General features: G+C 40.2%; 1 protein-coding gene across 4 annotated transcripts in view; it reads left to right on the forward strand.

The window, feature by feature from the left end:
* ELMO1 (engulfment and cell motility 1) overlaps positions 1–16,693 on the forward strand; it is a 641,324-nt gene that overhangs the window by 351,973 nt on the left and 272,658 nt on the right. For all 4 annotated transcript variants that reach the window (XM_087892439.1, XM_087892442.1, XM_087892440.1 and 1 more), the window contains one exon: positions 13,685–13,793. In XM_087892439.1, the coding sequence (XP_087748565.1) occupies positions 13,685–13,793 (109 nt within the window). The remainder of the gene's footprint in view (positions 1–13,684; positions 13,794–16,693) is intronic.

Raw genomic sequence — 16,693 nt, forward strand, 5'->3', positions numbered from 1 at the left:
CGCCTGGCCTCTGTCCCGTTTTCGGGCTCAAAATTGTTTGGCAAGGCCTTAGATGCCTTTCTTGTAGAGACTAAGGCTAAGAGGAAGATTCTGTCTGCAGCTTTCCGCAGAGGGGAGTCTCGATTCCAGCCCTATCCTTCTCGTATCCAACCACGAAGTTTTGATGTGGGTAGCACTTCCTTTGCTGCGACTAGACCGCACAGGAGTTTTAATTCCAGGCAGCGGGGCGCCCAGGACAGGACTCCCAGAGGTAGATCTTTTCTATCCAAACGACCCTTTCAAGGGGGAGAAGGTCATTCTTTCTGGCACCGTTGTTAACTGCATCCCGGATCCTCCCATTGGGGGCAGATTGGCCCTTTTTGCCCATCTTTGGGAGCATACCACGTCCGATAAATGGGTCCTGGCCACATTAACATCCGCCTTGGCCATCAAATTCGTCTCTCCTCCTCCGATGTCTTTTGTCTGCGGTCCGCTTTCTAGGAATGCCATAAAGAGGTCCCTTATGGACTCGGCGGTTCAGCATCTCCTTTCAATCAGGGCTATCCAGCTGGTCCCTGATGATCAAAAGGGGACGGGATTTTATTCCCGGGTTTTTCTAGTACCTAAGTCATCAGGGGGGGGGGCTGGAGACCTATTCTGGACTTCACACGTTTGAACCGGTATGTCGTTTACCATAAATTTAAGATGCAGTCATTGAAATCTATTCTCGACGGCATTCTCCTCTCTTCAATAGACCTCACCGAGGCCTATCTCCACATTCCTATCCTCCTCTCCCATAGGAGGTTCCTTAGATTTTACTATGGGGGTTGCCATTACCAATATAGGGCTCTGCCTTTTGGCCTTTCCTCTGCCCCCCCCCCCCCGGACCTTTACCAAGGTCTTGGCGGCTTTGGCTGCTTCCCTTAGATCGATGTCTATCTGTCTCCACTGCTATCTGGATGACATCCTTATTTTGTCCTCCACCCCTCAGCGTTGGATGATGTGCAGGCTACCCTCTGGACTCTGGCCTCACATGGCTTCTCCATTAATACGGAGACAGGTTTCGTTGCTATCTTAAATAAACTTCATTCTCAAACGCAAGGTCTCTAATGAATCTTTTTTATTTAAGAATAGGAGAACGACATCCCTGAACTCTTTGTGCAGCCAAAACTGGCCCCTCCTTCCAAACCCCTCCCTTTCTGTTCTTCAACCCCAATGTCTCATTGGCCATTGTGCAGATCCATCTCTTCGTCCCAAGCACTTTCTTTTCACAGGAATTTCCCCCCTCCCTCTGTCTCCCAGGTAACGCTATCTACTAAAGAGCAGGGAACTAGTAAAAGTTCATCTCAGCATTAAAGCAAAGCTTCTCCCTCTTTCATTCATGTCAGCGCTGCAGGAGAACATAATTTGGAATGCTGACATCCAGCCCCTCTCCCTTCACTTCTCCGACGTAACCTACCCCATAGGAAAAAAAAACACAACAAGATAAGTATCATTATCCCCTCCTTGGCTGTGACCCCCCCCTCCCGGCTTGCCCGGGTGGTCTGCATGGAATTTTGCTATAAGGCAGTCAGCTTGGATGTTTGAGCTCTTCACCCAGGAAGCCTCTGACAATGGGTAGCCCTTCCATTTAATTAAGTACTGGAGGCGCCCCCTGTGCCATCTTGAGTCAAGAATTCGCTGCACTTCGTAGTGAGTTTGGCCCCCAACAACCAGGGGCCCAGAGGGTTCACGTGGCGTCGGCCTTAAAGTAGACCCCATTACAGGTTTCAGAAAGCTACTGTGAAAAACGGGATGAATCCTCCCCAAGAGCCGTGGCAACAGCAGTTGTACTGTAACGGGGTTGATTATTTTTACTATAGGAAACGGTCCTATAAATTTCGGGCCTAATTTCTTCCTCGGGAGTCTAAGTCTCAAGTACTTGGTGGAAAGGTAGACTTTCTCTCCCATTCCCATAGCCAGTTCGCCCTTCCCAATTCACTTAGGGGTTTCCCTTTTTCTTTCACATTTGGAAAGGAAAATTCAGTCTCGGAGGCTTTTGGCACAGTCCCCGGGTACTTATCTGGCTCACGTTTCTTGGCTTGAAGTTCTGCCAAGGGAGAAGGCGGGGAGAGTTGAGCCTTCATACTTTCCAAGTTGGCTGGGATCACGGCCGGTTCTCCTCCTCCCATTGCTTGAAGCAGGCTCTCCTCCAAGAGCTTGGCTTCAGCCATAGTGTCCGGAGATAACCTCCAGTCCGACCACACGTCTGGGAGGGAGCGGGATGATTTAAAATCAGGCAGCCTGGCTTTGGAGGAGTTTTGGCTGTCTGTCAGGTTTCGTTGCTATCTTAAATAAACTTCATTCTCAAACGCAAGGTCTCTAATGAATCTTTTTTTTTTATTTAAGAATAGGAGAACGACATCCCTGAACTCTTTGTGCAGCCAAAACTGGCCCCTCCTTCCAAACCCCTCCCTTTCTGTTCTTCAACCCCAATGTCTCATTGGCCATCATGCAGATCCATCTCTTCGTCCCAAGCACTTTCTTTTCACAGGAATTTTCCCCCTCCCTCTGTCTCCCAGGTAACGCTATCTACTAAAGAGCAGGGAACTAGTAAAAGTTCATCTCAGCATTAAAGCAAAGCTTCTCCCTCTTTCATTCATGTCAGCACTGCAGGAGAACATAATATGGAATGCTGACAGCCACCTTACTCCGACCACTCGTTTGCTCCATTTAGGAGCGTTGATAGATTCCGTGGCGGGGAGGGTCTATCTATCACAAGAAAAGCAGAAAAGTTTGAGATCATTGGTTGCCAGGGTCGAAGGTTGCAGAACCAGTTCCCCCTTTGTCCTATCACAACTTTTGGGGAAGATGATCTCCGCTATCTCCATTGTTCCTTGGGCCCAACTTCACTCCCGCGAACTTCAATGGTTTCTTTTGCCATTGCAGAAGGCGGGCAGAGGGACTTCCTCCCTAAGGCTTCCGCTTCCCCAGAGGGTGTGCAGGTCTCTCTGATGGTGGCACTCTCTGGCCATTTCAGCAGGTTGCTTTTTCTTTGATCCACAGAGAATTGTGGTTACAACGGATGCCAGCCTTCGAGGCTGGGGGGCCCAATGTCAGGGCCAGATGGCTCAAGGCCGATGGACCTCCAGCGACGCTCGCAGACCGATCAACTGGTTGGAGTTACAGGCGGTGTTCCTAACTCTGCAATCTTTTTGCCATCTCGTGTCCGGCTCCCATGTCCTAGTCCTCATGGACAACATCACAGCAAAGGCGTATATCAACTGCCTCGGGGGCACACGGTCCAAGACCCTGATGGCAGTGGCCATGAAGTTGGGACTCTGGGTGGAATGTCATCTTGCGTCTCTCAAGGTAGAGCACATCTCCAGAACCGCCAATATTGGAACCGCCAATATTCAGGTGGATTGGTTGAACCACCAGCAACTGGACCATGCGGAATGGCGTCTACACCCGCGGATCTTCAGGGATCTGACAGATCCTGGGGTTCGGGGTTCCGGAGGTCGACTTGTTTGCAACTCAAGCGAACGCCCAGCTCCCGCACTTCTTCTCCCGCTTCCCGTCACCTCTGGCGGAGTCCGTCAACGCTCTCCGATCCCCCTGGCTGGTGGGGCTCCTATATGTGTTTCCGCCGATCTCCTTCCTTTCCAGGGTCATTCTCAAGCTGTTACTGGAATGTGCGGAGGTGATCCTTCTGGCCTCTCATTGGCCTCGGAGGCCTTGGTTTGCGGACCTCATCTCCTTGTCTGTCGCCCCTCCATGGAGATCTCCCTCCACGCTGATGCAGGGAGAGCTTCAACATCCGGACCTGCCATGGCTCAATCTGACCGCTTGGCGGTTGAGCGGTGCATGTTAAGGGGTGTCAACATCCCGCCAGATGTGGTCCACACGATTCAAGCTTCATGGCGGCCTTCTACGGACCGTATCTATTCGGCCACCTGGCGGGCCTTCTGTACATGGTGCAATCGGAACGGTGTTCAGGCCCTCCATGCCTCGATAGTGAACATTTTGGTCTTCTTTAAGGGGGGTCTCTCCAAAGGTCTTTACCCTAATACCTTGCGGAGGCAGGTGGCAGCAATCTCATCGATACTTACCAGCGGTTCTTTGACTTTTTTAGCTCAATACCCTCTGATTCGTCGCTTTCTCCACAGCGCTACTAATTTGTATCCTCCGGTACTGCATCGCTACCCTACTTGGGACCTTTCGATTCTGTTGAACTCGCTTACAGATCCCCCGTACGAACCTTTGCGGACAACGAGCCTTCGTCTGCTATCGTGTAAGGTTGTCTTTTTGGTTGCCATCACCTCAACTCACCGCATCTCGGAGATCGCCGCCCTTTCTACTCGTAATGATCTCTGTGTGTTCCACACAGATCACGTGGTTCTTCGACGGGATCCTACCTTCGTGCCAAAGGTCAACACAACGTTCCACCGCATGCAGGAACTCATCCTTCCTAACTTCTGTCCTCCTCCTGCTCATCCCCTGGAACAGAGGATGCCACAGCAGACTGCTACTATCCGCAAGACAGAATCATTGTTTGTGACCTTCCTGCTGGTATCCCTGGGCTGCAAGGTGTCATCTTTGACCATCGGTCACTGGATCCGGCAAACTATTGCATCTGCCTACGAACTACTTTCTTTACCGAGACCTCCTTGTTTGACTGTGCATTCGACTCGCAGTGCTGCGACGTCGGTGGCTTGGGCCACACAGGCCTCTTTGCTCGAAATCTGCAGGGTGGCAACATGGACATCACCATCTCCTTTCATCCAGCATTACAAACTGGACAAATTCGCTTCGGCGGATGCCACCTTTGGACATCAAGTTCTGCAAAGGGTCCTTCCGGGGGAGGGTTCTTCGGACCAACCTGGTTCCCCCCATGTTTAGGGACAGTGAACTTGAGTATGTCCCATGCTGGCTGCTGTCTCCACCCACAATGGAGAAGGGGCGTTGGTCCTACCTGAGACGCATCTTCTCATTGGGTGGAGACAGCAGCCAGACCCTCCCTGCACCAGTCTGGTCTCTCTCTCTCTCCTTATTACTTACCTTTCTCTTGGTCTCCCACACACCGAGTCTGTTTTTATGTCTTCGCCAAAAGCTGGATCTGCCCAGTAACATGGGCAGGACTTAACAGCTATGACAGACTCAGTCCATCAATCTGAACCGGCGGGTACAACCCATGCTGGCTGCTGTCTCCACCCAACGAGAAGGTGCGTCTCAGGTAGGACCAACTCCCTTTCTACTGAAAAAGCTGACTGTTAAATCATACAGGCAAACATTTCATCATTTAATGGGTTAGGATGGGAATATTGTCATTTTTTCAAGTATCTGTCCAACTTTGATATATCTTTTTTTACAAGAACCTGGATCTAATATAGAATTAGATAGTTATGTCAATTAATGCAAGCTATCTCAGAGAAAGGAAGATGAGGCTCCTACAGGAGGAATAATAATAATAATAACTTTATTGTCATTGTATGTGTATACTTAGTATACCCATACAACGAAATTCACTTAACATCCAAAGACCAGGTCCAACACACATAACACACAAGAATCGCAATCCTACTTAGCAAAGGATGGAAATAAATTGTATATTCCTTTATTCTTCGAACATTTGTTATTAACTTCCTTGTTACACTTCAGAGATATAGAAATTATTATATTTGTTGTCTGTCCAGAGCTATTTGGAAGCAAATAGGTAATTATTTAGATCTCTGTACCTGTAGAGAGTCATGGCACTGAAGGAAATATCCAGAAGTCATTACAAAAAGAGAACAGGCAGAAGCATTCTTTTTTTAAAATAATTTTTATTTTTTAATATAATACACAGCATACATATTTTGTGGACAGTGTATTGACTGGGTCAAATCTTTTTAAAACAATGCTAACAGTAATAATACAAATAAGTTTGCATAATCCTGATCTTCCAACCTCAACAGTACCATTTTCTCTTTAAAATTCTTTATCATTTTTTCCATTAATTCATTTAAAATAAATAACATTTCTTTGTGCCATGTATTTGTTATCCCCTACTAAGTTATTAATATTTAATATTTTGAAAATTACTCATTCCACCATAGTTTCAATATCCCAAATGTCTAGGACTACTAATAAGGCCAAATATTAACAAAATTTAATCAATCCCAGGAATATATCTTAAAATCCCCACAATTTCTAATCCTTAAAAGTTTAAGTTCACAATATACTTTAACACACTATTAATATTATTGTATTTTTCGGTGTATAAGACGCACTGTAGTAAAAGACACACTTTAGTTTTTGGGGAGAAAAATAAGAAAAAAGCTGATCGGCAGGTGGATCAGCCTCCTGGAATACCCCCAATCAGCTGTTCCCAGAGGTGAATTTTAGCAACAGGTTTCTTGGTTGTGAGCTCTGTGCCTTCCTTTTTTTTGCTTTTTTTTCTGCCTCTGAAACTTCGGAAACTACGTTTCAGAAAAAACATTTTTTCCTGCCTCTGAAAGCCTCTGAAACAGAGCTTCAGAAAAAAAGTCTCTGAAGCTCTGTTTGGAAGCTTCTTTTCCGAAGCTCTGTTTGGGGGCCTCTTTTCTTTTTTAAAAAAAAACAAGTTTTATTGTTTCCTCCCCCCCCCACATTTACCCACATTTTTTTTAACAGAGCATTGACCATATCTTATTTTATACAATTAATCAAATTCAAATACATTTTACTCAATTACAGTTTTTGCCAAAATCTCCCCCTCCCCTTTTTTATCATGTCTCCATATTTCTAAGCTTGCTTACATAAACAACATCTTCATTTGCCCTTAAATTCTAATTATTTGCTATTTATTCATATTTATTCTCTTTTATTCTTTAAACAATTCATTCTTTATCTTAATATCTTTATATTTGTTCGGGTTTGCCTTTCTTCCATTTCATCTTTTTTATTGTACAGCAATCTTTCTCCTCAAACCTGCCACCTCTCTCTTTTCTTTCCTTCTTACTTTCTCTTCCCGTCTTCTTCTCCCTACTTCCCCTTCCTTTCTCCTTCTCCTCCTCTCTTCCTACCTCTTACCCTCACTCCTACTCTAATTTCCCTTCCCTTCCTTCCTTCCCTCTCTCTCCTTCCTTCTCTCTTCCATCTCTCTTCTTCTTCCTTCATCCCTCTCTGTTGCTGTATTCATTTTCAATTTTATATTTTCCATTATGGAGTCCAGGCAACCCCGATCTTTCTTTCATTTATCAAGTATATTTCTCGAAATTTCCCCTCATCTTTTTAATTATTAGCAGTATATTTCATCTTATTCCATTTTTTCTTTTAAATCTTTACTCAAACAATCTTCCAACCCTTAGACTTTTAACTTTTAACAATATCTTTTTCTACTTTACTTCTTACAAGTATATTATTTAAGTCATTTTTTCAGTTTCAATTTCATTCAATTTTACATTTAATTTCCATTTCCCATCTTAATTTCAATTAATTCTTATATTATAATTTATTCTCTCCTTTTAGTGCTTCCTCCAATATCATTCTTTCTTTCACATTACATTGTTCTATTTTTCATTTAACAGCATTTTCACATACAATTTCTACAACTACCATCCTTCTCTTTATCTTTCTCCCATTTCTTTACCTTCTTCTTTTCCCTTTTCTTATATCTCCCCTTCAGCCTTTTTCCTTTAATTTTAACTCTATTGCTTTTCATTCTCAATCTTTCCCTGTTTATTTCTCTTCTCTTCATATTTGAGATGTATTTTCCCTTATCCATTTTTATTCTATCACTGTTGAACCCAGTGTAATCATCTTTATCTTTTTTCCCAATTATTTCCTTTTCAATATTATCTCCTTGTTTTTCTTGCTTCTCATTCATCTTTTCTCTTTCTTTTTTTTTTTTGCCTTCTAACCAATCCTCTGCTTCTTTATTTCCCTTAAATGCTTCCCTTATTTTTGGAAACCTCTCCCTTAGTATCTCATATTCATCCTCCCAATTCTCCATATTTTCAATTTTAAAAGGCTAGGATTTTAAAACTTGTTCTTTTCATTTACATATATTTCAGGTTTCAAAGTCCATATAATCTCTTTAAAGTCTCTTTAAAAAAAAAAAGTCCACTTCAAATATTTACTTGAGCCAGCACAGTTTAGTCTTTGTCTCTTTAACCTTGCTTCAGCTGCACAAATATGCACTCCCACACCTCTCTCTCACGTTCTTTCCTCCAACAAATGTCTTTCTCTAATTCACTAGTCTTCTGGTAACAAAATCTCCATTTTATAATCCACAAGAACGCTTACTTTCTCTTTTCTAAATTAAATCCTTTATTGTTTTAAAAAAAATGTTTTTCTGTCTCCTTTTTCCTTGTCTTATTCTTATTTTTTCCAAATCCAATTACAAATCCAGGTGGAAGATTCCTTTTAGGGCTTTAGGTTTAATTTTAAAGTTCCTTTTTTCTCTCTCTCCGCTTAAGTTCCCCAGTACTAATTAGCCGCCAATTTCCACTGGGATTTCTTTCAAGCTGTTAAAAGGTTTTTCCTTTTTACCTGTGAGTTAGCTACTCACCTGGCAACAATACTCCGTTCAATTACCGCTCCGACATTCCCTCTTTCTGATCGTGGCCGCTCTGGCTTGTGACAGCTCCTTAATGGTTGCCTTCCTTTGCCAACGGATCGAAAACTAATGCCGGTACTTCAGGGAACTTGCTCATTCCCTATCCATGCCAGCCAGCGTCTTCTTTCTTCGCTGTCTCCACAAGACAGCTATGATTCCTGGGGATCCCCAAAATTGGCTAGGATATCAGTGTTCTCCTGGAGCCCCAGAATCCACATCATATCGCCTGATGCCAGCCACGCCCACTCCCTGGGGGCTTTTTTTTCTGAAGCTCTGTTTGGGAGCTTCTTTTCTGAAGCTTAATTTCTGATGCTTTTTTCAGCTTCTGAAACCTCCATTTGAGAAGCTGGGCATGGCTACATTCGGAGTATAATACACACCCAGATTTTCACCTTCTTTTTTGGGGGAAAAAGGTGCATCTTATACTCCAAAAAATACGGTAATAATACAATTAGATTACCTAATCCTAATCTTCCACCTACTAAGCTTAGTTTATTTTTAATTCTAATAGATTCTATTATCTGTTAATATGTATGCTTCTATTTTCCCTATTTGTATTTTCTATTTTTTCTTTTTATTAATATATTTTATCATTATCCATCATCTCTTAATCTTTTTGGAGTTCCATCATTTATTGACTTTTTAATCACCCTTTTATTTCTCTCTTGGAGTCTTACAACTCTTTTTGATATTTTTATACTGACTGAACATTCCCTTCGGGTTGCCTTTTGTCTCTTTCTGCTGTATTATTTGAACACCCATCAATAAGACTTTCTTTTTTAAAAAAGAGATTTTTATTTTTTTATTTATTTTTTCCGAAGAGATTTTTATTTTTCCCCTCTGTTCTATTATAAGCTTTTAAGGAATTATCTGATTGATTCCTACTTATTAATCCTTTCTCTTCATTATCTTTCTCTTCTTGCATCTTGTTTTGATTTTTCCCTTCCACTGCCTCTTCTAATTTCTCATCTATTTCCTGAATATCATGTTCATCTTTTCCCCCCAATTATTGAGTGGCTTCTACACTCATTTCTTTATCTCTTTATCCCCTTGTCTCCTTATTGTTCTTTGTAGTTTCATGCATGTTTTTGAGCATCAAAATTATTTCTTCATTTGCCTCTATTATCCCCTGTAGATCCATTGTGTAACAATTTAATAAAGATTACTCAGTATACCTTTTGGGTTCCAATGTCTCAATATTTAAAAACTCCAACTTAATAAAATTCAATCAATCCCATAATTATACCTCCAAATCCCCTAAATTTATAATCTTTAAACTTCTCTAACAGTTTACAGCCTTGTGATTTTCCAATTACATATCTTCCCAATTGTCCAAATTTTAAAATCTTATTTAACTTTTCTTCTTTTCTCTTTTTTTTATTATCTTTCTTATTTTACCTCATAGAATGTTCTGTCAAATAGTCTTAATAATCCAAATCCAAATTAATCCACTAAATTCCTCCAATCTTTCAAATTCATAATCCAATAGCCAGTTTTAATAAAAGTTTAGTTATTTGCAATTTAGCTCATCTTAGAAATCTTCAAGAGGAAAAAGAAACTCATTAGGTATTTTCAAAATATCCAAATCGTCTTCTAGAAGTGTCATTTACTTTCTTCTATTTTGTGTATTAGACTTTATGTGTACTGGAACTCACTTTTACTAAGAGTACTGACTCTGTCTTCTTCCAGTAGATGACTCTCTTGCTCCCAAGTCCAACATTAAACAGTATGTCAAAAACAGCTTATTACCCAATACATCCAGGGGGTTTAAAAATATAAATAAGCAAGACAGTTTCTCCCAAAAATCACCTTTCAAATTGTTTAAGCTTTTTTCCAGGCTTTCTGTATTTTAAAGCTTCCCTTGGGCATTTCTTTTGCCTCTTAATTTTCAGTCTTTAATCTTCTCCATGTGTCTAATCGCCGCTCCCTTAATGCTTGGAGATTATCTTTTAAAATTCTTGTACTTAAATTAATTTTTTGGAGTAAGAGTTGGAAGTTATCTCACCCTGTTTCAATGCTCTGTCCATGGACCGCTCCAATCTTATGGTCCTGGTTGTCCCAGCTTGTGACTGCCAAAAATGGTCGTTGTCCCTGCTGCCGTTCAGGAGACCTTGCTTCAGACCTAATGAGGAAATTGAGAGTTCCTCATGGTCCACGAAGCACCCCTCCTTTCTTCGCTGCCTCTACAAGGCAGCTTTGACCCCATAGGGTCTCCCAACAGTGGTTTCCGGCTGGATTTCACAGGGCTCGGTGGATCCCGCTATTTTCCAAGCCATTCTTGCCATAACGTCAACCGGAAGTCCAGGAAGAAACGTTCTATAAGTCCTGGAAAAGAAGGAAGTATTAGGAATAAATTCAGGCAGGCTATTTACTGACTCACTGGAATGTGATGGGGGTGGAGTAGAGAGGAAAAATACAAATTTGTAAGGTTCTGTTAATATAGCCTAAATAGCAATAGCATTCAGACTTATATACTGCTTCACAGTGCTTTACAGCCTTCTCTAAGCGGTTTACAGAGTCAGCATATTGTCCCCAACAATCTGAGTCCTCATAATAAAGTTTTAAAAATAAATTCTTAAAAGCTTGATAAATCTTAGTTCTAATCTTACGGAGTCAGTTTCATGATTTGGGCGGCCTAATTATTTGAAGTCTATACAGCAATCTGAGTTTTTGTGGGTGGGGATCTAAATAGGATGGATAGACAACCAAGTTCCTTTTCAGAAATGTAAGTGCCAGGAAGAAATGTTAATGGTCCCTTTATTAGCAAGAGCTGCCAAAGGTCTAAGTTATATTTTGGTCAGAATTTGTGGAAAATAGCTGTCTCTATATTTGAGTTTGTACACATTAAACAAGCGTTTCTCAACTTTAGTAAATTTAAGATATATAAATTTCAAATCCCAGGGGAGATTGGCAAAAGATATAAGTTCAATATAGCAATTGAAAATGGCTGAGAATGGTTTTTGTCAAATGGATCTTTGCTAGATATATCCAATTTATATAGGATTTTTAAATTTTTGTTCTACTTAATAAACAAATACCATGTGGTTTTTTAAAGCTTTTGTTTAAAACTTTTTCATTCAATTGTATTTCAAAAAAGTATGGAATCCCAATTCAGATTGGAATGGAAGTCCTTTGAGCTTTTTCCATGACAATTCAAATAAAATCAGGTTATTTGCTAGTATAGCACATCAATAACTATGAAATTAACACAAAGGGATAACGTCAGATAAAACATTTTAAATGTCCCCCCCCCAGGAATTTGTAGTATATTAAAGCACTCTTTTCAGGTGCAATTTTTTCTGCATCAAAATCCTAATAATAGGTCTCCTTTTTAGATTTTTAGGAGGACAAGGCAGCATTTTTTATCAGTGATTAAGCTTAGTATTTTTAAAATAAAAATGAGAATTTTGGTTTTTTTTTAAAGTTCTAATAAGAAATTACATTAGGTTCTGTTCTTTTGTACTTCGTCATTCATTCATTCATTCATTCATTCATCTATTGAATTAATTGCATGATCATAGTGGGCCCAAAGTTGATACGAGCAAAAAATCTGTTGTGTAATAAGATTCCTGTCACGTGAAAATAAGTTATTTCACATCTATGTACAGTTTTTATATAAGATAAATTTTCTCAAAACTATAAAACAAACTTCCCTTTTCAATATAAGATTATATCTCTAAGGGTAACTATTAACTCTGAAGATATTCCATGCAAATGTAATCATTGCAATTCTTACAAAAAACAATTCATTAACATGTACTGCAGATATATGTTTAATCCCTAATTTCAATATTAAAATTGTTTATTGAATTCTAAAAATAAATTTAAAAATAATAGATCACTTTAGTATATATCCATTTATAGTACACAATCTTTCAAATGTTAGTGTGGTAGTTTTCAAAATCTTTGGGTTTTTTAGAAGATTATTATGCATTCCCTAAAAAACAGCATTAGTTATCTTCTCTCATGTGGCATAATTATAAAGGAATCAAGCATGGATTCTGTAAGGACTGGAAGATGTAACACAAATTGAAAGTGAACATATTGCAGTACTAGTCTCGGCAAAAAATTGAGGCTTCCCCAATTAATGCTTGACAAACAAACTGTTATACCATATAATGTTTAATTACATCATTGGTTAATCCATGCATTCTATTATCATATGGAATAGAACAGAAAACTGTTCTAGGGCCTAGCTATCTTCAAGACCGCCTGCTGCCACCGACGATCTCCCATCGACCCGTGCGCTCCCACAGAGAGGGCCTCCTCGGGGTGCCATCAGCCAAACAGTGCAGGCTGGTGACCCCCAGGGGGAGGGCCTTCTCTGTGGGGGCACCTACCCTCTGGAATCAATTGCCTCCAGAGATAAGGAGAATCCAAGACCTCAGTGCCTTCCGCCGTGCCCTTAAAACCTTCCTTTTCCAGCAAGCCGGGCTGGCCTAATTTTTAAAGTGTTTTTAAGTGTTTTGTTTATTGTTTTTAATGAATGGGGCCAAATTTATATATGTATATTTTAACTGTATTTTAATATTTGTACTTAATGTTTTTACTTGGCTGTTCACCGCCCTGAGTCCTCAGGGAGAAGGGCGGTATACAAATTCAAAATAAAATAAAATAAAATAAAAATAACTCAAGTGATTAGTTTCACACATTTAGCAATCCTGTGCCAAAGACTAGAGGCAACTTTCAACAATACTGATTTGGACAACTGCCACAGTTTTTGATTTAGTCAATATCCATCTGAAAATGCCTTCTGCTGTCACCTACTGCTGCATCCAGACAGATTAAAAGGTCATAACTTTATATTCAGTTATTGTATCTAGATTCTAGAAGATAAAGTTTTATCAAACTGGGACTGCCTTGCTTAAAAAACAATGCTTCTCAAAGGCTGTGGGAGAATCTTCCCACTTTTAGGATCTAAGAATGCAGGATGTAAGGAAGCATTTCAAGCAGGACTTTTCAACTAATTTTACTTAAATTTGGGGTTGATCTTGTTACTGATATAGTTTTAATCTATTTATCTTTTATGGTTCTATTTTTCTTTTTGTTAATGTCATAGGTTACTCAGAGTCCTTTGGAATTGGGATAGCTTGATGGGATGGGATGACAACATACCTGTCTTAACTAACTCTGTTTCTATTTCAGATTGTATTGGAAAATAGCAGCCGAGAAGATAAGCATGAATGTCCATTTGGTCGGAGTAGCATTGAATTGACAAAGATGCTATGTGATATCTTAAAAGTAGGAGAGTTACGTAAGTCTGTCACTGCTTTGTTGGAGCAAGCATTTTGTAGAGTAGCAGGGAAAGTATGGTGAGTTTTATTAAAACTATACATTAATATTCTTTTTATCTAGTTAACTTTCTAGCTGTGCAAAGAATAATTAGAATAGAGCATAAAATATCAGAAATGTTTCTCTTTTTTTGATGAAAACATCGATGTAGGTTTTATACCTAAACTGTGTGGATCAATTCATGGTTAAATGAAAATATAAAATATAATATTTTGGAAGGGATTTATTCTGCTTTCTAGTTTGTATCAATTTTTTGATAAGAATTTAATGCATTGGTAGCAATATAATAATCAGTACATGATATTCTTCTCAGAATCAAACCTATGGCTCATCTATAATTAAAGAGCACAGTGATTTTGTATCATTTTGTTTTGGTTTTGGTTTCTTTTGGTGAAATTAGACTAGGAATTTATTCCGAGTAGGAGAAAAATAAAATGTTCCCCCATCTTCCTGTTCTAATAGACTGATATGATTTGCAGTGGATTGCTCTCATTGCGATTTGTGGCCTACAATGGACTATATTTTAGTTGAATGTTTGGAGTTGGAAGTGGAAGGCTGAGTGTCATCAGCTGCCCAACCTTCCTCTGGATGTGTCCATAAAGGTTTGTTAATCTCTTCAGCTACAGATTCCTTGGGCAGCGCAGGACAGGGGACCAGGAGCTTGGTCAATCATGGCTTTTCAGGGAAATGTTGGCAAAATTGCCAAAATAATTCAGGGGCATTGATGAACCTGGCATTCTCCAAAAAACATTCAGAGTCTGGATAACCTGTCCAATGGGTGAGATACTGTGTCACTTTGCCCCTTCTCCTAGAATTTGGTATTTCTTGCATTTTATATTCTATTTGTCCCTCCACAATCACCAGTGGTGGAGGAAGATGCTGGAAGTGCAAGGGTTAGGGTTTTTTTTTCTTTGAATAGTAATGGAAGGTTTAAGACTGGATGCACCTTCATAAAAGGAAGTAATTGCAAGCAAAATGCTCAGGGTTGATTTCTCAAAGGACTTTGAAAGGTCCCACAAATTTTGAATCTAACTTCTTAGATGGCTTTGTAGAGACCAGAAACTTTGTAGAGAGACAGACTTTTGGCAGTGTCTGGGCAGCAAGTTGCTCTTGCAAAAAATCCATAGTTACCAGGATGGAGCTCTCTTCCCTAGAGTTCCCTGGTAAAACTCTTGAATGTGTGCCATAGAAAGCTTGAAAGGGGTTAATTGCAATTAATATATGGAGATTTATTATAGGAAAATTCTGCCAGAGGCAACAATGATGCAGTAACATCTTAAGTATTGTTGGAGCATTTGGTTAGTCTTCTCTTCCTCACCATTCATGGCTGGGTGGTTGACTGAAGATAAGTTAACTTGAACGTTCAAGGAAGGAAATAACAGAATGAGAGGGAGGGAGAGAAAGAAAGAAAGGGAGATAGAAAAGATGGAAAGAAGACAGTTGTTACATGAATACATTAGATGTCCGTCAAACTGATTAGAAATTATTATTATATTTGGAGATGAGAGCATTTTCAGGTGGCAATTATTTTCACAGGCAGAAGGGATTATAATCTGAATTGATTTATTGGAGAGGGAGAGACATCCAGATGCTTCTGCTTATTAGTTTTTTTCTGCTTGCTTCAACATTCCAAGTAATGCATTTTTCCTAAAATGCTTTCTATCAGAACATATTGTGGTGGGTAACTATATTCACTTGATGTTGGTAACACCCCTTTCCTTTACATCTGGATGGAACTGTGGTTTATCTTGAATGCTTGTCAATTATTGACAAGTTGGTGCAGTAAGTTTTACAAATAAATATCTCTGACAAGAGATACAGATCAGTGGTGGGTTTCAAAATTTTTTGCTACTGACATCACTCATGCCCACATCCACTCAGTCACATGACAACCCCCCCATAGCCACAGGAAAAGGTAGGAAAATCTTTGGAATTTCCACCTATCTACCCCCGCTCTCCCTTCACCAGTCGCCCCGTTTCTCCTCCTTTAAGCCTAACCCTAGCCCTGCTTCCTCTCCCACCACCGCCTCTTTGTTCAGACTGCTTACCTTCCACGGCAGCTGAAGTCCAGAAGGCAAGCTGACCAGAGTTTTCGGCAGCCCCCAGCCAGCCGCCACTGATGGAAAGCGGCTGGCAAAGAAGCCTCCCAGCTGCCACCTCTTTGAGAGCCACTTTGCGGCTATGGCAGCTGGCCGCCAACTGCCGAAAAGTACCAGAGTTCACGGAAAAAGCTGCTGCCATCGCTGCATTGGACTTGCAAGGCAATGGGATGTGCATGCACAAAAAACATGGCAATGAACATGGTGGGAGGGACGAATAAGCGACAACCAGGGGACCAATTCGGGGTCGTGGCCAGCCGGCTATCGCTATCGATTCAGCAAAATCATTGGCTGTTTTATCATCAGAATCAATGGAGAATACAAACTTTTTAAAGTGATTGAGCAGTCCTCAAAACTGCCCTTAGTATGGATTTTTTATTTGTTCAATCTTGAGATGATTTCGTTTTGTATCACATGTGGCAGGTTTTATATCTCCTCCCTTCTGATACTGTTGGAGATTTCCAACATCATTAATCTTGATATCTGCTTTCTGTTATCTGATCTTAAGCAGAAGGAAATATGAACTTCATTTGGTCAAGAATATTACTTCTTATATATCACCTACTCCTGCTTAGAGACTGCACAATTTTAACTATTTCTCTCTGAGGGGAAAATAAGACATTTAAATTGTAATAAATTGGCACTTAGGTCTTCTTTATAAAAATTGTATGTGGCATAATAATCTGATTGAAAGATAAAGTATTATCCTATGGCCCACATATTAGTGAGGCTTATTTTTCACTGGCAGACAAACTCATAGAAC

Source organism: Pantherophis guttatus, chromosome 4, assembly GCF_059756535.1.
Source record: "Pantherophis guttatus breed Tessera chromosome 4, ASM5975653v1, whole genome shotgun sequence".
Lineage (NCBI taxonomy): Eukaryota > Metazoa > Chordata > Lepidosauria > Squamata > Colubridae > Pantherophis > Pantherophis guttatus.